This window comes from Piliocolobus tephrosceles, chromosome 17, assembly GCF_002776525.5.
Source record: "Piliocolobus tephrosceles isolate RC106 chromosome 17, ASM277652v3, whole genome shotgun sequence".
Classification (NCBI taxonomy): Eukaryota; Metazoa; Chordata; class Mammalia; order Primates; family Cercopithecidae; genus Piliocolobus; species Piliocolobus tephrosceles.
The window spans coordinates 60,117,087-60,140,877 of NC_045450.1; the positions used below are offsets into that span (position 1 = coordinate 60,117,087).

The window sequence follows — 23,791 nt, forward strand, 5'->3', positions numbered from 1 at the left end:
CTCTCAACTTACCTTAACTTGTGTAGTTGGGGGCACTTTTGATTTTGGTCCCACATCATTGAGGAAGCTGGCCCAAAGTTCGTCCTCCTTCTTTTTCCTTGCATCCTCTGATCCAATGCCTTTTTCCTGCTCTGCAGCTTCATCTTCCTCCTCACTACTGCTTCCCTCAGATTCTGAATTGGCATCCTCCTCTTCCTCTTCTTCTAATGAGAGGCCACCTTGTTTTCTCTTCCTAATCACCAGCAGTCACAGGGAAAAGGAAAGACAGTGCAAAATGATTTCAGTTATCCCTCTCCCAATCCCAAACACAATCTTGTAAACCCGAGAACATTTTAAATTCTGGGACTACTGATTAATGAGTAGAAGAGGTGAATAGAAGAGGTAAGCTGAAATTTTGAAGAAGAAAAAAAAAAGAATTGAGAAAAAAAAAAAAAAGAACTGAGCTCTTACTGCTAACTTTTCTCCAATCACTTAAAATCAAAGCATGGCGTTCTCCTTCTAAATCAGGACCAGCTGTTTTCACAAAGAAACCACCCAAATCACCTAATCACAGAATTAATCTGCCCGGGAGGAATATTCTAAGAACATACTTTATGTGCCAGATATTGGTGACTTTTTAAAGCTACTCCATTTGTAGAACAAGTTCTATTGAGAAGAGCCTCAACTTTATTTGCACTATTTCTTCCAAGAGTTCTCAAGGAAAAAGAAAGAAATCCATGTTTCTTCCCACTTTCGGAACACATGAGAGCTGGAATACAGAAAAATTCAAGGACAGGCCAGGCGAGGTGGCTCACGCCTGTAATCCCAGCACTCTGGGAGGCCAAGGCCCACACAGATATTCCACTACTTTTTTTCTCTTTTTCTTCATATAAACTTTCATCACATCAAGATGAGACAAGGTCAGCACTTCAAGACCAGCCTGGCCAACATGGTGAAACTCCGTCTCTACTAAAAATACAAAAATTAGCCAGACGTGTTGGCAGGTGCCTATAATCCCAGCTACTCAGCAGCTGAGGCAGGGAATTGAACCCAGGAGACGGAGGTCGCAGTGAACAGAGATCACGCCACTGCACTCCAGCCTGGGCAACAGAATGAGGCTCTGTCTCAAAAAAAAAAAAAAAAAAAAAATTCAAGAACAAAAAAACTGGGCCCAAGACTTGTAAGAGTACATTGCTTCTTAGACTATTTTGACTTTACGCGAATCCATCTAATATCTACAATTCTTTTTGCCTTTTCATAAATGACAATCTGCTTTTTGCTTCAATGCCCAGGAAGACAGAAACACCCAAGTGAGGTAAAAGACTTCTATGGAAGATGCCCTTATCTAAGTTAAATAGCCTGTCAGAATTTTCATAATTTTCATGGGAACATAAGCCCATACCAGGCCTATGTGAGGCACTTTGCTAATATCTGTATTTTTTACATTTAATTGCATATATAACCTTAGATCAAACAATTCTACTTCTAAATGTTTCATTTACAGATATATTTACACATGTACACATTATATACATTTATGTATTTATGTATACTTTGTATAGATGTATAAAAAGAATATTCACTGCAGTCTTGTTTGTTGTAGTAAAGACTAGATACAATCTAAACATACCTCAATATAGGAAAGCCTAAATAAAGTAAGGCCTATTCATATACTGTCATACTATGAAAAAGAGGAGATACTGCCATGGTACCATCTCCAAGATGTGAAATAAAGAGAAATGAAAATGAGAAAATGAGTATGCTACTATTTATATTTTTTTCTTAAAAAAAAGGAAGAAAGAGGGCCGGGCGCGGTGGCTCAAGCCTGTAATCCCAGCACTTTGGGAGGCCGAGACGGGCGGATCACGAGGTCAGGAGATCGAGACCATCCTGGCTAACATGGTGAAACCCCGTCTCTACTAAAAATACAAAAACTAGCTGGGCGAGGTGGCGGGCGCCTGTAGTCTCAGCTACTCGGGAGGCTGAGGCAGGAGAATGGTGTAAACCCGGGAGGCGGAGCTTGCAGTGAGCTGAGATCCGGCCACAGCACTCCAGTTCCGGCGACAGAGCAAGACTCCGCCTCAAAAAAAAAAAAAAAAAAAAGGAAGAAAGAAAATATAGACATATATGCTTTTACATGCACAGACTATCTCTGGTAGCATAGTTCTTCAGAGGCAAAGCAACAAGGGCTAGGAACAGGGTACACATCTTTTTAGGGACTGAATTTTCTGTTTTAACCATATATACATATTACCTATAAACATTTTTGTTTACATTAAAGCTCAAAATTTTTAAAGCTTTCCAGAGACCAAGAAGTTAATCCTAAAATAACAGCAAATGTTTCTCTCAAAGAGAAAAAGATTAGAAACTCTGGCTTCATTAAATCTATCATCAGATAAATCTTAGCAATCAGGATGGTTGTGACAATAGCCCCTAACTTCTAAGGGCCTTGAGGGCAGCATCACCTGGCTGGAATGCTCTGGGCCTTTCTTTTTTTCCCTTGGGTTTTCTGTGTCTGCTCTTCACCATCCACTTCATCTTCCTTCACTAATTCATTTACATCATCTTCACTATACTCTCCACCTGAAATCACATTAACAGGGTGATCAGACAGGAATAAAGGTTTTCACATCAAGATGAGACACTTCCATTAATACAAGCTTTCACACCAAGACATTTTCATTAAGAAAAAGTGAATTTTCCCCTATTCTTCCATTCTTCACCTAACGAAAACATCATTTCCTTGGGGAAGTCTTCTCTGCCCCTGAAGACTACCCTATGTTCTTCTATCCTAGGCTTGCATGGCAGTCTCTATTTCCGCTCCATAACTCATCCCACTTATATTTAATGTTGGTAATTTCTGCTGTGCTCTATATACTCCAAGAGGACATAAACCCTGTTCAACGTGACTTTTAACTATTCGCTGAATGAATGAGTGAATGAACAGAAATTCCAATTCTACTAATGTGTTTCTCAAACAAGATGTACTACCTCATCTTGGGTATCTTTCAAATCTAATTTAAAAAACACTTTGTCTTCTCAATAAAAGAGGTTTAAAAGGAAACCTAAAGACTTCCAGTGAAACATAGCAGAAAGAACAAAAACACCCATGTCCCATCTTCAGACACTGACATTCAAGGGTCCCCAACAAAAGAGTGTTGCTTGGATGTCTGACCACATGCTGTGGTACCAGTCAATAAACCAGCCCTGCCCACACAGAGATTCCACTACCTTTTTCCTCTTTTACTTCATATAAGCTTTCATTTGAAGTGTACACACCAAAAAGCACACAAATCTAATATGCAGTTCAATGGAATAACACACAGTGAACACGCTTGCATAACCAGGGCCCCAGCTTGAGGAACTGAACATTACCAGCATCCCAGAAGGCCCCTTGTGCTCCCTTCCAGTCACTAATCACTAATCTACCCTTAAAGGGAATCAATATCCTGACTTCTAACGTCACGGGTTAGTTTTGCCTGCTTTTGAACTTTCAACAGGAGCCTGCAGTGTGTACTCTTCTGTGTCTGGCTTCTTTTATTCAACATTTTGTTAGTGAAAGTCATCCACATTGTTGCAATGTAGCTGTAGTTTATTCATTCTCACTCCTAAATAGTAAATAGTATTTCATTGTATGACTATAGCACCATCTGTTTATTCATTCTCCTGTTGATGCACAACTAGGTTGTTTCCAGTTTGGAGTCATTACAAACAGTACTGTTTTGATACTCCTGTACATCCAATCAGCTTTATTTATTTATTTATTGAGACGCTCTGTCACCCAGGCTGGAGTGCAGTGGCGAGATCTCAGCTCACCGCAACCTCTGTCTCCCAGATTCAAGTGATTCTCCTGTCTTGGCCTCCTGAGCAGCTGACATAACAGGAGTGCACCACCACATCCAGCTGATTTTTATATTTTTAGTAGAGATGGGGTTTTACCATGTTGGCCAGGCTGGTCTGGAACTCCTGACCTCAGGTGATCCACCTGCCTTGGCCTCCCAAAGTGCTGGGATTACAGACATAAGCCACCACGCATGTCCTACAATCAACTTTTACATACTTCACTCATAATGTACCAAGGACCACCAAACACTTGAGAAAAGCCTCCAACATGAAAGGCAAGATTCAAGATAAACAGAAAGGAATTCAGAGGAAACAAAATTAGTGCAGAAAGAGGGGGTGGGGAGGAGGACAGACTAAAAACTTAAGGAAAAAGGCTTTGTAATTACTATCTGCAAAGAGATAAGAGAAACTGTGGTATCCATGGAATAAAAATAAGACTTTTAAAATAATTCAGAAAAACAACAAAACAAACAAAAAAACTCGTGAAAACTAAAGCAATGATAAAAGAGATTAAAAAAAAAAAAAGATAGACCAGTGGCTCACGCCTATAATCTCAGCCTTTTGGTAGGCCGAGGCAGGTGGTTCACCTGAGCCCAGGAGTTCAAGACCAGCCTGGCCAACTATGAAACCCTCTCTCTACAAAAACTACAAAAATTACCTGTGCTTGGTGGTACACACCTCTAGCCTAAGCCACTCAGGAGGCTGAGGTAGAAAGATCACTTGAGCCTGGGAGGTCAAGGCTGGAGTGAGTCAAGATCACACCACTGAACTCTAGTCTGGGTAATAAAGCAAGATCCTGTCTCAAAAATATAAATACATAATTTTTTTTTTTTGAGAAGGAGTCTCGCTCTGTCGCCCAGGCTGGAGTGCAGTGGGCGGATCTCAGCTCACTGCAAGCTCCGCCTCCCGGGTTCACGCCATTCTCCTGCCTCAGCCTCCCGAGTAGCTGGGACTACAGGCGCCCTCCACCTCGCCCGGCTAGTTTTCTGTATTTTTTTTTTTAGTAGAGACGGGGCTTCACCGTGTTATCCAGGATGGTCTTGATCTCCTGACCTCGTGATCCACCCATCTCGGCCTCCCAAAGTGCTGGGATTACAGGCTTGAGCCACCGCGCCCGGCCATAAATTAAAATTTTTTTAAAGGCGATCAGAAGGAGCCAGCTGTGTGAAAATCTGGAGAATAAGCATTTGAGGCTGAGGTGGAAACAATCAATATCCAAAATGGAATTCTGTTCGGTATCCCAAACACCAAGGACTAAGTGACAGTGTTTCATGAAGAGAGCAGTGAGTTCCTGGTTAAGACAGCAGTCTGAACACACAAATGTTAATTTTACTTCCTCCTGAACCTCAAGTAAAATCATCAGCACAAGGCCGGGCACAGTGGCTCATACCTGTAATCCCAGCACTTTGGGAATCCAAAGAGAGCGGATCACTTGAGGTCAGGAGTTCAACACCAGCCTGGGCAACATGCTGAAATTCCATCTCTACCAAAAATACAAAAAATTGGCCAGGCATGGTGGCGTGTTCCTGTAATCCCAGCAACTCAGGAGGCTGAGGCAGAAGAATTGCTTGAACCCAGGAAGCAGAGTGTGCAGTAAGCCAACATGGCACCACTGCACTCCAGCCTGGGCAACAGAGTGAGATTCTGTCTTAAAAAAAAAAAAAAATCAGCAGCACAAAAGGACTTTTGAAACATGTAAACCTACAATACTGGAAAGAAATGGTAAGGAGACAACAGCAACACATTTCCGGAACCTGGAGAGTAAGCAGCAATTGCTTGCAGACTTAGGGAAAGAAAAAGCCTAAGTTGATATGCAACGCAAAATCCTCAAAAGGCACTGGGACCAGAGGTAAAGGTAAGTTCCCCCAAACCAGGGGAAAGCTGTAAGAGAGGCAGTTGGCTCTCCACAGGTCTAAGCCATGGGCAACTAGTTCTACCACAGCACCCACCCCTAGCACCCAATCCCCAAGCAAAATCTGAAGGTTGTATCCTGGAGGAGTGTGGATTACAGAATGCCAAGCGTAGCTGGAGGACATATAGGTACTTTAAGGAAATCAGGAATATTAAGCGACCAACATAAATACTAAGGCTAAATACTAAGATACCCAGCACTACTACCCTTTCCTTACATAGCTAGTTTTGCTTGCCACTCATATTTTGAAACTGTATTTAGGTAAGTCGTAAATCTATAAAGAAAAGCAAGGCAGCCGGGCAGGGAGGCTCATGCCTGTAATCCCAGCACTTTGGGAGGCCGAGGCAGGCGGATCACGAGGTCAGGAGATCGAGACCATCCTGGCTAACATGATGAAACCCTGTCTCTACTAAAAAATACAAAAACTTAGCTGGGCATGGTGGTGGACACCTGTAGTCCCAGCTACTCAGGTGGCTGAGGCAGGAGAATGGCATGAACCTGGGAGGCGGAGCTTGCAGTGAGCCGAGATCGCACCACTGCACTCCAGCCCAGGCGACAGAGTAAGACCCCGTCTCAAAAAAAAAAAAAAAAAAAGGAAAAACAAGGCACATGTCAATGTCAACGGTACAAATATTCTAGTTATTAAACTGGGTGGTGGGTACGTTAAGTATCATTTGATTAGTATTCTTTAAACTGTACATGTGATACTCTGCCATATATATATATATATATATGTATTTCACATTTTTGTAAATATAAGGAAAGCTCAGAGCTGGGCAAAGTGGCTTATGCCTATAATCCCAGCACTCTGTGGGGCCAAGATAGGAGGATTTCTTGAGCTCCGGAGTTGGAGACCAGCCAGGGCAACATGGTGAAACCCTGTCTCCACAAAAAATACAAAAATTAGCCAGGCCTGCTGAACTGTGCCTGTAGTTCCAGCTACCTGGAAGGCTGAAGTGGAAGGACTGATTAAGCCCGGGAGGCTGAGGTAGCAGCGAGCCATGTTTTCATCACTGTACTCCAACCTGGGTGACAAAATGAAACCCTGTCTCAAAATATAAATAAATACATACATACATACATAAAAATAAAGAAATAACTCAGGGCCAGGCACAGTGGCTCATGCCTGTAATTCCAACACTCTGGGAGGCTGAGGTGGAACGACTGCTTGAGCCCAGCAGTTTGAGACCAGGCTGGGCAACACAGTGAGACCCTGTAACTACAAAAAATTTTTAAACATTAGCCAGGCACAGTGGGCACGCCTCTGGTTCCCACTACTTGGGAGGCTGAAGGGAGGATCACTTGAACCCAGGAGGTCAAGGCTGAAGTGAGCCATGAACATGCTACTGCATTTCAGCCTGGGTGACAGAATGAGACCCTGTCTGAAAAACAAAAACAAAAACAAAAACCACCCCAAAATACAAAGAAACACAAATGTATTTACCTTTTTATCCAGCAGTCCCACTTTTATCCCAGAATATATAATAGGTTATTCACTCAGCACTGTTTGTAATAGCAAAAAATTAGAAACAGCTCAAGTTGTCTCACAGTAAGTGACTGGCTGAAAAGACTATGGTCCATCTAAAGAATGGAATACCACATAGTCATTACAATGTAATGTGTAGAATGTCTATGTATTTACCTCCAAGATATACTCTTAAGTTAAACAGATAAAAAAGGAGAGGAAAAGCAAAAGAACAGTGTATGAAATATGCCAGCTGTGGATGAGGAAAAAAGGAAGAATTAAGAATATGCTTATATTTGTTTGTATACAGAAAAAGCGACACTAGAAGGATAAACAAGAAACTAATGAAAACAGCTCCTTATAAGGGTCAAGATAAAACAGAGTAGAAGCAAGAGTTCACTATGTTTATCTCTCTACAGAACTTTGAAAATCCCTTAAATTCAAAAGTTTGAATAAATAAACATAACTGTACACCAAAATGATAAAATAACCACATAAACAAAAGATTCCCAGGACTTTAAAAACAGTATTCTGACTATACATCTTCATCAACATGCATTCCAAAGACAAAAAAAGTTCTACTCTGTGTAGTAACATCAATGTTGGTATTTTGAAACTATTTCCTTTATATCATAGCTTAAAGCAAGTAATCAATCATGTTAAGAATCTAGATCTTCAGAATAAGAGAAATGACACAATTATAAGATCAAAGAAATTGGCCAGGAGCGGTGGCTCACACCTGTAATCCCAGCACTTTGGGAGGCTGAGGTGGGTGGATCACTTGAGGTCAGGAGTTCTAGACCAGCCTGGCCAACATGGCAAAACCCCATCTCTACTAAAAATACAAAAATTACAGTGGCTCACGCCTGTAATCCCAGTACTTTGGGAGGCCTAGGAGGGCAGATCACAAGGTCAGGAGTTCGAGACCAGCCTGGTCAGCATGGTGAAACCCCATCTCTACTAAAAATACAAAAAAAAAAAAAAATTAGCTGGACATGGTGGCATGTCTGTAATCCCAGCTACTTGGACGGCTGAGGTAGGAGAATCGCTTGAACCTAGGAGATGGAGGTGGCGGCAAGCTGAGATTGCGCCATTGCACTCTAGCCTGGGCAACAAGAGCGAAACTCCATCTCAAAAAAAAAAAAAAAAAATTACCAGGCATGGTGGTACACACCTGTAATCCCAGCTACTCAGGAGGCTGAGGCAAGAGAACTGCTTGAACCCATGAGACGGAGGTTGCAGTGGGTCTAGATCACACCACTGCACTCCAACCTGGGCAACAGAGCAAGACTCCATCTCAAAAATAAATAAAATTAAATAAGTGAAAACGCAGATGTTAAATTAAAGGCTGGGCATGGTGGTTCACGCCTGTAATCCCAGCACTTTGGGAGGCCAAGGCTGGCAGATCGCCTGAGGTCAGGAATTCAACACCAGCCTGGCCAACATGGTGAAACCCCATCTCTACTACAAATACACAATTAGCTGGGGGTGGTGATACAGGCTTGTAATTCCAGCTACTCAGGGGGGCTAAGGCAGGAACACCACTTGAACCTGGGAGACAGAGGTTGCAATGAGCTGAGACACATCATTGCACTCCAGCCTGGACAACAAGAGTGAAACTCCATCTCAAAAAAAAAAAAAGAATTAAAAATATCAATATGAACTCGAACCCTTTTTAAGGTGAGTATTTCCTAGTTTTGTCCACTAGACAAACGGCATACAAACTACATCATTCTGGTAACATCAAGCATCTCTAAAGTTCAAAGTTGAGGCCATTTACCACAGAAAGTCTCCCTGAGAAAAAAAAACCTCATTTCAGGTCTGAGGCAAAGAAAGCACAAGGTAAAACCAGACATTTTTCTGTGCCAGAAAGCCAGGAAGCTATTTAAAAATAATAGATCAAGGCCAGGTGCAGTGGCTCATGCCTGTAATCCCACAACTTTAGGAGGCCAAGGTGAGTGAGTATGGGGCGGGGGAATGCTTGAGCCCATGAGTTCGAGACCAGGCTGGGCAACAGAGGAAGAGCCTGTTTCTACAGAAGATTTTTTAAAAATTAGCCAGGCATAGTGGCACACACCTGTAGTTCCCATCTACTGGGGAGCCTGAGGCAGGAGGATCACTTGAGCCCAGGAACTGAAGGCTACAGTAAGCAAGATGCTGACTCATAAAAAATAAATAATAATAAAAAAGATCAAATTAAAAGGATACAGGATCCAGCTTGAAAGAGCTCCTACTGGCCAAAGCAGTGAAGACTTGAACATTAAAACAGGTAATTGTTAGAAAATGAAAACACACTGAATCAATAAAAATCTGTGAGCCCCTCATGATATTAAAAGACAGAAAAAAAAATTGTACCATTTTAGACTGCTATTTAAAATTACTACCTATTTTGAAAATTGTAATTAAGGGAAAAGAATTAAACATTTATACTGTTCCAATTGATAAAGGAAAGCTACACTTTACAGAAAAATGTCAACTAATAAATATAGAAGAACACAGAATTAGAAAAATATCACTTCTCAAACTCTAATGACAGTAGTAGTTTAGGCAAGGGTTATCAAGTGATGTCAAAAAGCAATTTAAGAAGGTGGGTGTGCCAGAGGTGTGTGAACCAGAGCAACTCTATCCTGAATAGCGACTGGATAAAATGAGGTTGAAACCTGCTGGGATGCTTTCCCAGGAGGTTAAGGCATTCTAAGTCATAGGGTAAGCTAGAAGGTTGGCACAAGATACAGGTCATAAAGACCTTGCTGATATAACAGTCTGCTGTAAAGAAGCCGGCTAAAACCCACCAAAACCAGCGCCATGACAGCTTACAAATGCCATGGCAATGTCATGAAGTTACTCTAAATGGTCTGAAAAGGGGAGGCATGAAGAAGCCACCCCTTGTTTAGCATATAATCAAGAAATAATCATAAAAATGGACAACCAGCAGCCCTTGGGTCTGCTCTGTCTATGGAGTAGACATTCTTTATTCCTCTACTTTCTTAATAAACTTGTTTACTTTTCTGTATGGATTTCCCTCGAATTCTTTCTTGTTCAAGATCTAAGAACCCTCTCTTGGGGTCTGGATCTGGACCCCTTTCAGGTAACAGGTAGTTTCAGCTGCCTGAGAGGCTCTCTTGAGCTCAGGAATTTGAGTCCAGACTGAACAACACAGTGAGACCTCCATCTCAAAAAAAAAAAAAACTAAAAAGCAATTTAAATTTTAACCATTAAGTATCCTGTCACATGGAATACTTCCCAGTTCTAAAAGTTCCAAAGGAAAAAACAAGTATACAACATAGGGATCAGACTGTCATCACCCTGATTTAGTAGTCACCACTACAGTTATCAACCTGATATTATGTCTTCTGATGCTATCCAAACATCAGACATCCATTGATAATGCATTCTAGTCAAAATATTTCATTGGAACCCATCGAGCATTTAGATCTAACTTCAGATTTATAGAGAACTAAAGGAACAAAGGAACAACTAAAACAATGCCATGAGGGAATAACCAGACAAATCCAAGAGGTGAGACATGCTGCAGGACGTATGGCTTGATCTTTTTCAGCAATCTATGTCATTATAGACAGGGGAGTGTGCTAGATTAAAAGAGACTCAAGGATGGAACAACTGGATAATATGTGTAGTCTTGAACTCAACTGTGATTTGAACACACAAGCTACAACCATTTTGGAAAATTTGAGTATGGTCTGTATGTAAGATAAAACATTTACTAAAATAAATGGGTAGAGACTGTACACTGAAAAGAGCAGGTTGAAAAGTGATGTGAGTAAACACAATTGCAGGCTGAGGAAAAAATACAAATATCTACTCCTAGGCGTACAAAGAAAATCAGAGTGAGTAGTAGCTAAGAGATTGACACTGATGGTCTCTAGGTAGTTCAACCGTAATTATTTTTATATTTAACTGCATTTTCTAATTTTGTACAAAGCTCTGCACTATTTTTGAAAACTTTTGCCTGTTTTCATCATAAAAACAGGCAAATGTTGTAGACAGTTCAGACAACTAGATGCACGTGGCTCTGGATCTTAAACATGTAAAAAGATGCTTAATCTTATTAATAGTGAGACAGCCATGTGGGAGGGGGTTCCGGCAGAATCTCCAGCCAGCCAGCAGACTGGGAGGAATGCACCCTGGGGTGGAGCCACAGAGGTTCCTGCTCTTTGCAGCGGGAAGGAGCCCCGCCCCTCTTCTTCCTGTGTGGAACCTGGGATTCAAAGCTGTGAGGCAGGAAGCGCAGCAGCAGGAACTCTAGCCTCGCAGAGTCCCTGTTCCCCCCTTTTTCCCTTGTCACCCAATAAAACCCTGTTTTACTCAAGCTTCAAATTATCTGCGAGCCTAAATTATCGTGGCTGTGAGACAAGGACTCCGTCTTTAGCTAAACTATGGAAAAGTCCTGCAACAGTAAGAGATAAGCAAATTTTAAATTATACACACAAAACCCCCCAAAAACTCAAGATCAAATTCCATGCAGTTACTGTGAGGGAAAAAAAGACAGTAAGAAGCAGAATAACATCCCTGTAGACAATGTAGGCACAAAAGGAACAAATCTTATCCAAAGACTCAGCACTTGCAATCACCTTTTTAGTACCCCAAGCGTAAATATGAGGCAAACCAGCTAAGAATCACTATAAATCTGAGAAAGCCTCTTACATAATAAAACCCTAAACAAGCATACAGGGTGAATAAAAAATCACCCTAGAAGAAACAAAGACTGTATTTCTTCATTTTATGAGGCTTGCATTATCTGATACTAAAACCACACAAGGAAATTACCAAAAAACTACAATCAAAATCCCTCATAAACATAGATATAAAAATCTTCAACAAAATATAGCTGTCCCTCCATATTTCTGGGGAATTGGTTCCAAGATCTCCCCCACCCCAAACCAAAACCCACAGATGTTTAAGTCCCTGATATAAAATGATGTCATATTTACATATAATCTAGCATACTTTAAGTCATCTCTAGATTACTTACAACACCTAATATAAGTGCTATACGAATAGCTGTTATACTGCATTGTTTAGGAAATAATGACAAGGAAAAGTTTGTACACCTTCAGTACAGATATAACCACCCATTTTTTCCCAAATATTTTTTTTTTTTTTTTTTTGAGACGGAGTTTCGCTCTTTTACCCAGGCTGGAGTGCAATGGTGCAATCTCAGGTCACTGCAACCTCCACCTCCCAGGTTCAAGCAATTCTCCTGCCTCAGCCTCCCAAGCAGTTGGGATTACAGGTACTTGCCACCATGCCCAGCTAATTTTTTGTATTTTTAGTAGAGACGGGGTTTCCCCATGTTGGCCAGGATGGTTTCGATCTCTTGACCTCATGATCCACTCACCTCGGCCTCCCAAAGTGCTGGGATTACAGGCGTGAGCCACCGCGCCCGGCCTCTTTTTTTTTTTTTTGAGACGGAGTCTTGCTCTGTTGCCCAAGCTGGAGTGCAGTGGAACGATCTTGGCTCACTACGATCCTCCCAGGTTTGAGTGATTCTCCTGCCTCAGTCTCACCAATAGCTGAGACTACAGGTATGCACCACCACTCCCAGCTAATTTTTGTATTTTTGGTAGAGACGGGGTTTCGCCATGTTGGTGAGACTAGTCTTGAACTCCTGGCCTCAAGTGATCCACCCAACTCAGCCTCCCAAAGTGCTGGGATTACAAGTCTGAGCCACCACACTCAGCCTCTTAGAGAGTCTTAAAACTGTGAATTTAAAAAAAACACGTTTTCGGAGGTTAAGGCAGGAGGATCGCTCGAGGCCAGGAGTTCAAGGCTTCGCTGAGCTGTGATCTTGACAACTGCTCTCCAGCCTGGGTGACAGAGCAAAACCTTGTTTCTTTTAAAAACAAACAAATCCAAGTTTTTCTTACACCTGTAATCCCAGCACTTTGGCAGGCTAAGGCAGGAAGATGGCTCAAAGCCAGATATTTGAGACCAGCCTGGGCAACATGGTAAGAGACCTCGTCTCTACAAAAAATAAAAAATTAGATTAGTATGATGGTGTGCATCTGCAGTCCCAGGTACTCGGGAGGCTGAGGTGGGAGGATCACTTGAGCCCAGGAGTTTTAGGCTGCAGTGAACTGTGATTGCACTCCAGTCTGGGTAATCAAGCGATTCTCGTGCCTCAGCCCAGTAGCTGGGACTAATTTTTGTATTTTTAGTAGAAACTGGGTTTCACCATGTTGGCCAGGTTTGTCTTTAACTCCTGGCTTCAAGTGATCCACACTCCTTGGCCCCCGAAAGCGCTGGGATTACAGGGGTGAGCAACTGCAGCCAGCTTTTTTCCAAATATTTTCTACCTGCAGTCGGTTGAATCCATGGCTGTGGAAACCACAGATACAGAAGGCTGACTACATTAGCAAACCAAATCCAGCTATGTATAAATATATCCTAACCAAGTGAGCTGTCTCCCAGAAATAAGTCTGTCAGAAATTTGAAAATCAATCATTATAATCCACCATATTAACAGACACAAAAAAGGAAAACCACATGTAATTAAATCAATAGATGGAGAAAAAGCATCTGACAAAATTCACCTCTCTGAAAATGGAGAACAGAGGGGAACTTATTTAACATGATAAGGAATCCTGAGGGACAATATATGCAGACTGCCAAGGTTAACATTCCAGCTCAGTTACTATCTAACTGGACGAATTCCAGCAATTTGCTTAGACTTTGTGCCTCGATTTTTTCATCAGTAAAATGCAAAGCACAATTGGCACATACCACATAGTGTTAGGTGACTGAGTTAGTAATAAGTTACTCAATGCTAAAGCGCTTAAACGGCAGGCAGACAGACACACACGGCATCTGTGAAAAACCTATAGCTAACACCACATCCAATGTAAAACACTTATTTCTTTTCCCCCTTAATATTGGGAAAAAGGCAAAGATGTCCCCTCTCGCAACTCCTATTCAACATCATACTGGAAGTATAAAGTATAACAAGGCAAGCAAAATTAATATAAAAAGTAAACATATTGGAAAGGAAGAAATAAAACTGTTTCTATTCACATTTGACATCACTGTCTGTGTGGAAAATCCCAGAATCTAAAAAAACCTCCAGAACTGGTAAATGAGTTTAGCAAGGTTGTAGAATACAAGGTTAGTATGCAGAACCTGTATTGTATTTCCATATACTAGTTACAAACAACTGGAAATAAAAACTTTTTAGCCAAAAAAAAAAAAAAAAAAAAATACAGACTGTATTCATAGTGTAAAATGTAAGATTGTTAAACTGTCAATTCTTCCCTAAATGGTCTACAGATTCAATGGAATTCCAAACAAAATCCAAGTAGGATACTTTTTGGAGAGATGAACAAAGTGATTCTACAATGTATATGGTGGCCAGGCACGGTGGCACATGCCTGCAATTCCAGCTACTCAGGAGGCTGAGACAGGAGAATCACTTGAACTCAGGAGGCAGAGGTTGCAGTGAGCCAAGATCATGCCATTGCACTCCAGCCTGGGCAACAAGAGCAAAATTCCGTCTCAAAAAATAAATAAAAAAGTAAAACTATATAACTTTTACATAGGAAAATACAGTCAGGCAAAAAGGAGTTCTAAGACATGATTCCAAAAGCACAATCCATAATAGAAAAATTTGACAAACTGGATTTTATCAAAGTTTAAAAATTTTGCTCTGCAGGCCAGGCATGGTGGCTCATGCCTGTAGTCCCAGCTACTACAGAGGCTGAGGCGGGAAAATTGCTTGAGCCCAGGAAGTAAAGGTTGCAGTGAGCTGAAATCATGCCACTGCACTCCAGCCTGGGCAAGAGAGCAAGACTCTGTTTCCAAAAAATCACTAACAAAAATTGCTCTGCAAACGCTATTAAAAGAATGAAAAGGGCAGGGCGCGGTGGCTCAAGCCTGTAATCCCAGCACTTTGGGAGGCCGAGACGGGCGGATCACGAGGTCAGGAGATCAAGACCATCCTCGCTAACACGGTGAAACCCCATCTCTATTAAAAAAAATACAAAAAACTAGCCGGGCGACGAGGCGGGCGCCTGTAGTCCCAGCTACTCCGGCGGCTGAGACAGGAGAATGGCGTAAACCCAGGAGGCGGGGCTTGCAGTGAGCTGAGATCCGGCCACTGTACTCCAGCCGGGGCTGCAGAGCAAGACTCCGTCTCAAAAAAAAAAAAAAAAAAAAAAAAAACCAGAATGAAAAGACAAGCACAGACACAAAACACTGCAAAACAAATATCTGACAAAGCAGCCAGCCGCGGTGGCTCACACCTGTACTCACAGCACTTTGGGAGGCCAAGGCGGTTGGATCACTTGAGTTTGGGAGTTTGAGACCAGCCTGACCAACATAGTGAAATCCTGCCTTTACTAAAAAATACAAAAATTGGCCGGGCGCGGTGGCTCAAGCCTGTAATCCCAGCACTTTGGGAGGCCAAGGTGGGCGGATCACGAGGTCAGGAGATCGAGACCATCCTGGCTAACACAGTGAAACCCCGTCTCTACTAAAAAACACAAAAAACTAGCCTGGTGAGGTGGCAGGCGCCTGTAGTCCCAGTTACTCGGGAGGCTGAGGCAGGATAATGGCGTAAACCTGGGAGGCGGAGCTTGCAGTGAGCTGAGATCCGGCCACTGCACTCCAGCCTGGGCGACAGAGCAAGACTCCGTCTCAAAAATAAATAAATAAATAAATAAATAAATAAATAAATAAATAAATAAATAAATAAATAAAAATACAAAAATTAGCTGGGTGTGGTGGCAAGTACCTGTAATCCCAGCTACTCGGGAGGCTGAGGCAAGAGAATCGCTTGAACCTGGGAGGTAGAGGATGTGCTGAGCCAAGATTATGCCACTGTACCCCAGCCTGGGGAACAGTGAGATTCTGTCTCAAAACAAAACAAATATCTGACAAAGGACTATATCCAGAATATATAATTCCAAAACTGAAAACAACCCAATGTTTTAAATGGACAAATAATTCAAAAGACACATCACCAAAGAAGATAAAATGACGGCAAATAGGCACATGAAAAGAGAATCAACGTCCTTAGGGAAATACAAACTAAAGGAAAAATTAGCTAATTTTTTTCTTCTTTTTTTTTTTTCCAAGACAGTGTCTCACTCTCTTGCCCAGGCTGGAGTGCAGTGGCGCAATCTTGGCTCATTGCAACCTCCGCCTCCTGGGTTCGAGTGATTCTCCTTCCTCAGCCTCCCAAGTAGCTGAGACTACTGGCGCACACCACCACGCCCAACTAATTCTTTGTATTTTTTAGTAGAGATGGGGTTTCAACATATTGGCCAGGCTGGTCTCGACTCCTGACCCTGTGACCCACCCCCTCGGCCTCCCAAAGTGCTGGGATTACAGGCGTGAGCCACTGCACCTGGCCCGAAATTAGCTAGAAAAAAAAAAAAAAACCTGACCACCCCAAGTGCTGTTGAGGATGAAGCACTTCGAGAGTTCGAGAGTTGCTACTCGAACTCTCAAACATGTTGCCAACAGTAATCACACCACAAAAATTTTAGCACTTTCTCGTAAAGTTAAACATACACATACTACAAAACCCAGTAATCTCACTCACAGATATTGACCCAAGTGAAATGAAAATCCATGTTTACAGAAAAAGCTGTGTGTAAATATTTATAAACAACTTTATTTGTAATTATAAAAAAAAAAAACAGGAAACAACCCAGTGTCCTTCAAATACAGAATAAACTGTGGTATATTCATATAATGGACTACCACACAACAGCAGAAGGAGCTAATTATTGACGTGTGCAACAACACAGGTGAATCTCAAATGCATTATGCTAAACGGAAGAAGCCAGACACAAAAAGCTACCTACCGTTATGGTTCCATTTAGATTATATTCTGAAAAAGGCAAAACTATAAAGATGGAAAACAGACCAGCGGTTGCTAATGGCTGAGGCCGGGGGTGAGGGAGAGTTGTTTGACCACAAAGAGTAGCAGAGGGAATTTTTTTTTAGAGGGTTGGAGGCTTGAAACTGTTCATTTTGGTGGTGGTTACACAATTCTAGGCATTTGACAAAAATCAGAGAACATTACATTGAAAACAGTACATTTTATTGTATGTAAGTTAAAAATTGTATGTGAAATGCTGATACCGCATTTCCAAAAGAAGAAAGAACATAATGCTATAAAAATATTCAAAGTTGGCTGGGCTTGGTGGCTCAAACCTGTAATCCCAGCACTTTGGGAGGGCGAGGCAGGTGGATCACGAGGTCAGGAGATCAAGACCATCTTGACCAACAAGGTGAAGCCCCGTCTCCACTAAAATACAAAAAAAAAAAAATTAGCCAGGTGTGGTGGCGCACGCCTGTAATCCCAGCTACTCGAGAGGCTGAGGCAGGGGAATCGCTTGAATCTGGAAGGTGAAAGTTTCAGTGAGCCGAGACTGTGCCACTGCACTCCAGCCTGGGTGACAGAGCTATATTCCGTTTCAAAAATAAATATATAAAATAAAATAAGAGAGAAAAAGAAGGGCGGAGAGACAGAAAGAAAAAAAAGGAAGGAAAGAAAAGAAAAGAGAGAGGAAAGAAAGGAAAAGGAAAAAAAATTCTAGGAAAAAAAGTTCTCAGAAGGCTCGGCAAAATGGCTGAAAACATTCATACCAAGATATATCATGGTGATATGTTAGAAAATGGGAACAGGCCAGGCATAGAGGCTCACGCCTGTAATCCCAGTACTTTGGGAGGCTGAGGCAGGCGGATCGATCATCTGAGGTCAGGAGTTCGAGACCAGGCTGGCTAACGTGGTGAAACCCCATCACTACTACAAAAATACAAAAATTAGCCAGACATGGTGGCATGCACTTGTAGTCCCTGCCACTCGGGAGGCTGAGGCGGGAGAGTTGCTTAAAGCTGGGAGGTGCAGGTTGCAGGGAGCCTAGATGCTGCCACTGCACTCTAGCCTGGATAACAGAGCCAGAGTTCATCTCAAAAAACAAAGAAAAAAGAAAATGAGAATAAAGAGAATATTCTACCAGCTTCCAGAGACAAACAGATCTTATACATTGAGCAGAAATCAGTAATAAAACATTTATTAACAGCAACATGGGAATCTAGAAAGTAATAAAGCAACACCTTTAAAGTTCTGATGGAAAATTATTTCCAGCCTAGAATTCTGAACTAAACAACAATCAATCCAGTCTGAGGGGCATGGTTACTCTCAGACATTCAAGGTCTCAGAAAAAATGTTCCTGACCAGGCATGGTGGCTCACACCTGTAATCCCAGCACTTTGGGAGGCTAAGGAGGGCAGATCACTTGAGGTCAGGAGTTCAAGACCAGCCTGGCCAACATGGTGAAACCCTGTCTCTACTAAAAACACAAAAATTAGCCACGTGTGGTGGCGGGCACCTATATCCCGCTACTTGGGAGGCTAAGGCAAGAGAATCGCTTGAACCCGGGAGGTGGAGGTTGCAGTGAGCCGAGATCACACTACTGCACTCCAGCCTGGGCAACAAGAGCAAGACTCCATCTCTAAATAAATAAATAAATATACTGGAGCACTCATAGAAGGTAACCAAGACAAAGTGGAGGCCAGAAGGCAAAGACTGTTTCAAAAGATTAAAGTGAAAATCTAATGAATGTAAATATTTTGGGAGATGATTTAGACAATTCTAAAAGTTTAGAGTCAAATTAGCAGAGTTTGACAAAAAGTCAAATTAGTAGAGTTTGACGAAACGAGTCAAACTCTGTAAAATATTTTAAGAGACTTATTCTGAGCCAAATATGAGTAACCATGGCCCGTGACACAGCCCTCAAGAGACCTGAGAGCATGTGCCCAAGGTGGTAGGGGTGCAGCTTGGTTTTATATATTTTAGGGAGGCATGAGACATCAATCAAATACATTTGAGAAATACAGTGGTTTGGTCCGTTAAGACGGAACAACTGGGGGTGGGAATGCTTCCAGGCTATAGGTAAATTTAAACATTGTTTTGTTGGCAACAGGTTGAGTTTGTCTAAACAGAAAAGAATATCTGGGTTAAGATGGAGGTTGTGGAGACGAGAGTTGTTGTTGCTGTTATTGTTGTTTTCGAGACAGAGTTTCACTCTGTTGCCCAGGATGGAGTGCAGTGGTGCAATCTCATCTCCCTGCAACCCCCACCCCGCTGGTTCCAGCAATTCCCCTTCCCCTCCCAACTAGCTGGGATTATAGGCGCATGCCACCATACCCGGCTAATTTTTTTATATCTTTAGTTGAGACGGGGTTTCACTATGTTGGCCAGACTGGTCTCGAACTCCTGACCTCGGGCAATCCAACCACCTCAGCCTCCCAAAGTGCTGGGATTAAAGGTGTGAGCCACCGCGCTAGGCCACTTTTTTTTTTTTTTTAATGGAGTCTCACTGTGTTACCCAGGCTGGAGTGCAGAAGCACCATCTTGGCTCACTGCAACCCCCGCCTGTTGGGTTCAAGAGATTCTCGTGCCTTAGCCTCCCCAGTAGCTAGGATTACAGGCGCCTGTCACTACACCTGGCTAATTTTTATATTTTCAGTAGACACGGGGTTATACCACGTTGGCCAGGCTGGTCTTGAACGCCTGACCTCAAATGATCCACCAGCCTCTGCCTCCCTAAGTGATGGGATTATAGGCTCGAGCCACTGCTCGGCTGAGAACAGAGTTTTATCATACAAATGAAGCTTTTAGCTGGCAGGCTTCAGAGAGAATAGGTTGCAAAATGTTTCTTATCAGCCTTACAGTATGTGTCGTTCGAGATGTATAATGAGGCAGGTTCGGCCCTCACTTCCCATTATGGCCCAAAACAGCCTCTGAGGTTAAATGTTAAGAGCCCTGGCTAAGGAGGAAGCCCATTCAGATGGTTGGGGGGCCTTAGAATTTTATTTTTGGTTTACAGCAGTAAGTACATAGACAGCTACATAACAACAAAAAATGGCAATTATTAGCACCAGAGAAAACAAGAAGTGCAGGAAAAGTAATCTGTATAACATACAGTTCAGCTGTAACAGGACGTTTATCCACACTGTCATTAGAAAAAAAAACACTGGGCCTGGCGCGGTGGCTCACGCCTGTAATCCCAGCACTTTGGGAGGCCGAGACGGGCGGATCACGAGGTCAGGAGATCGAGACCATCCTGGCTAACACAGTGAGCCGAGATCCGGCCACTGCACTCTAGCCTGGGCGACAGAGCAAGACTCCGTCTCAAAAAAAAAACAAAAACAAAAAAACAAAAAAATCGGTCGGGTGTGCTGGCGGGCGCCTGTATTCCCTGCTACTCGGGTGGCTGAGGCAGGAGAATGGCGTGAACCCGGGAGGCAGAGTTTGCAGTGAGACGAGATCCCGCCACTGCACTCGGCCTGGGAGACAGAGAGAGACTCTTGTCTCAAAAAAAAAATCAGTCGGGTGTCCTGGCGGGCACCTGTAAGCCCAGCTACTTAGGAAGCTGAAGCAGAACTGCTTGAACTGGCGAGGTGGAGGTTGCATTAAGCAGAGAGTGCGCCCCTGCACTCCCGCCTGAGCAACAAAGAGAGACACTGTCTCAAAAAAAAAAAAATAAGAAAAAAGAAAAAGAAAAAAAAAAAAAACACTGAATACTAATCTAACCAAAATTGAACACAGGTACAATGGCAGACTAGGGAGTTGGGGAGGCCCCGAAGGTGGAAGCCTGTGGGTGTGTTAGGGGTGAGGGGAAGGAGGTCAGGAGGTAATAAAAATGATACCTACTATACATGGGTTAAATCAATAGACCACAATAGTACAACACCAAATTCACAAAGTGGAAAGAAGTTTCTCATGAGGAATATTAAATTAAATAGGGATGAGGGGTGATGGGAATGCATAGCTTTTTTTTTTTTTTTTTGAGATAGAGTCTTGCCCTGTCATGTCACCCAGGCTGTAGTGCAGTGGCGTGATCTCAGCTCACTGCAACTCCGCCCCCCGTGTTCAAGCGATTCTCCTGCCCCAGCCTCCTGAGAAGCTGGGACTACAGGCGCATGCCACCACGACGCCCAGCTAATTTTTGTGTTTTTGGTACACACGGGGTTTTACCATGTTGTCCAGGACGGTCTCGATCTCTTGACCTCGTGATCCGCCCGCCACAGCCTCCCAAAGTGCTGGGATTATAGGCGTGAGCCACCGCGCCAGGCATGGAATGGCTAGTTTTCAACGTGCCTTTTAGAAATACGGCCGGGCGCGGTGGCTCAAGCCTGTAAACCCAGCACTTTGGGAGGCCGAGACGGGCGGATCATGAGGTTAAGAGATCTAGACCATCCTGGCTAACACGGTGAAACCCCGTCTCTACTAAAAAATACAAAAAAAAAAAACTAGCCGGGCGAGGTGGCGGGCGCTTGTAGTCCCAGCTACTCAGGAGGCTGAGGCAGGAGAATGGCGTAAACCCGGGAGGCGGAGCTTGCAGTGAGCTGAGATCCAGCCACTGCACTGCAGCCTGGGCCACAGAGCGAGACTCCGTCTCAAAAAAAAAAAAAAAAAAGAACTACTTCACTAGCCGGGGCGCGGTGTCTCAAGCCTGTAATCCCAACACTTTGGGTGGCCGAGGTGGGAGGATCACTTGGGCCCAGGAGTTTGAGACTAGCTGGGCAACATAGCAAGATGCCACTTCTACAAAAAGAAAAACTTCAAAAAATTAGCCGGGCGTGGCAGCCTGCACCTGTAGTCCCAGCTACTCCAGAGGCTGAGACGCGAGGATCGCTTGAGCCCAGGAGTTTGAGGTTGCAGTGAGCCAAGATCGCGTCACTGCACTCCAGCCTGGTCAACAGCAAGACCCTGTCTTTAAAAACTAAATAAAACAGAACAGAACGAAATTAAACAAAGAGAATAGGGACGACTCTTGGGTTGGGTTTTGTTAGTCTGTTTCTGGTTTGTTGAGTCTTTCAACTGAGGATCTGAATGGGTGAAGATACTTTCAATGAGATGGGTATGTCTGGGGCAGACCAAGAAGGGGTAACAGGTAGGTTTCTTCAGTTAAGATTCATTGTCGCCCCGTTCGGGTTGAGATCCCTAAGAAAAGAAAGTTCTGAGAGAAGAGCATGGGTGGACGTCACAATAAGGCAAAAAGCATCACAGGGGGAACTTCGTATCAGAACTTTCTAACAATCAGGCGGAGAGCAGACAGCTCTATCTTGGACGGGGTGGTGGCCAGCAGCTCTCTCGGGCCAGGGCTGAAGAAAACCTCCACCGCTCGGACTGCCTCCCCGACTTGCGAAGCAGCGGTGTCGTTCGGGGCTGACCGACGAGCATCCCTAGGGACAGGGCCGTGTTCATGTGCCGGTTCCCGCGCTGCAAGAGGGGGCGGCGGCCGGAGCTGGCCCATGGGGAGGGCGGCACGGAACCGCCACGCGCACACGCCTCGGGCCGGGGCGGCCGAGGATGAGAGGCCTGAGGGAGCGGACGCTCGAGAACGGGCGCCGCCGGGACCACCTGGGCCACGGGGCCGACGCCCGTGGGGGCAGAGCGCGCCTCACGTGAGGCGAGGGGCGGGGCAATCCCCTTCTCGCCTCAGGCGGAATCGCTCACCCGACGGCACGTAGTCCTCGTCCTCCTCCGACGTGGAGAAGTCTTCGGAGTCGAATTCCTCCATGGTGCTGCCGCTCGATGCCGGTCAAACGCGCAGGACTGCAGCAGCTGCCTCCAACGGCAAAGCTCTAGGGAGAGACCATAGAGCCCTGGCAGCGACGACGGCAGCTAGGGCGGCCCCGACAGCGCTTTGCACATGCGCAGAGAGTACTACGTGGTTTCCCTACGACACTTCCGGCCGATGCCTGCGGGCTGGCGTCCCCGAGGCTCTCACTGGGAGCCCGAACCCGCCCGGACGTGGTGCATGCTGGGACTTGTAGTCTTCGGCGCTGCCTCGCCGCCTTCATTTACTAAATCTGCTTAAATAAAATTACATATCTGTGGAAATACAGGTGACCTTCATTAATCATTAGTTCGTAATGTCAAATTCACTTATTTGCTAAAATGTATTTGTAACCCTAAAATCAATCATCACGGTACTTTCTGGGGTTCTTCCCGGGCATGCGCAGAGGGTGAAAATTTGGAGTTGGCGGAGGTACAGGTCCCCAGCTGAGGTTTGAACTAGGCAGAAGCCCCGCCTTCTAATTGCACCTCCCGTGCTGTAAACAGAGTCCTTTCCGCAGTGTGTTTACTGACACTTTTTTTTCTGCTTTTTGTGGGTGCTTTTGTGTTTAAAATGGCCCCCAAGCGTAGTCCTGAAGCTCTGGCCGGTGTTCCTAAGCGAAAGGAAGACAGTGACGTGCCTTACGGAGAAAGTCCGCGTGTTGGATAAGCTCCGATCAGGAATGAGTTACTGTGCTGTTGGCAATGAGCTCAATGTTAACGAGTCGACAATCCGGTACATCAAGAAAAAGGAAAAGGAAATTCACCGATCTGTCCGTGAGGCCGCTCCGGATAGTGCTGAAGTGACCTACATTGTGCGTGATGAAGCTATGGAAAAGATGGAAAAGCGGCTAAATTTGTGGATTCATGAGATATCGACCGATTATAAAAAAAAAAAACGTAGTGGACAGCACTGTTGTGAGGCTGAAAGCCAAAGATATCTATGGTCACGTTAACCAGGGTCAGAGAAATGCTAAACCTTTCTCGGCGAGTGCTG

The 23,791-nt window shown here is 43.8% G+C and overlaps 1 protein-coding gene across 2 annotated transcripts in view; it reads right to left on the reverse strand.

Annotated features, from left to right (window-relative positions):
- CFDP1 (craniofacial development protein 1) overlaps positions 1–22,932 on the reverse strand; it is a 155,235-nt gene extending 132,303 nt beyond the window's left edge. For both annotated transcript variants that reach the window (XM_026456466.1, XM_026456465.1), the window contains exons 1-3: positions 22,693–22,932; positions 2,445–2,562; positions 13–232 (exon numbers count right to left, since the gene is read on the reverse strand). In XM_026456466.1, the coding sequence (XP_026312251.1) occupies positions 13–232; positions 2,445–2,562; positions 22,693–22,756 (402 nt within the window). In that variant the 5' untranslated portion in view covers positions 22,757–22,932. The remainder of the gene's footprint in view (positions 1–12; positions 233–2,444; positions 2,563–22,692) is intronic.
- Between the last annotated feature and the right edge of the window lie 859 nt (positions 22,933–23,791).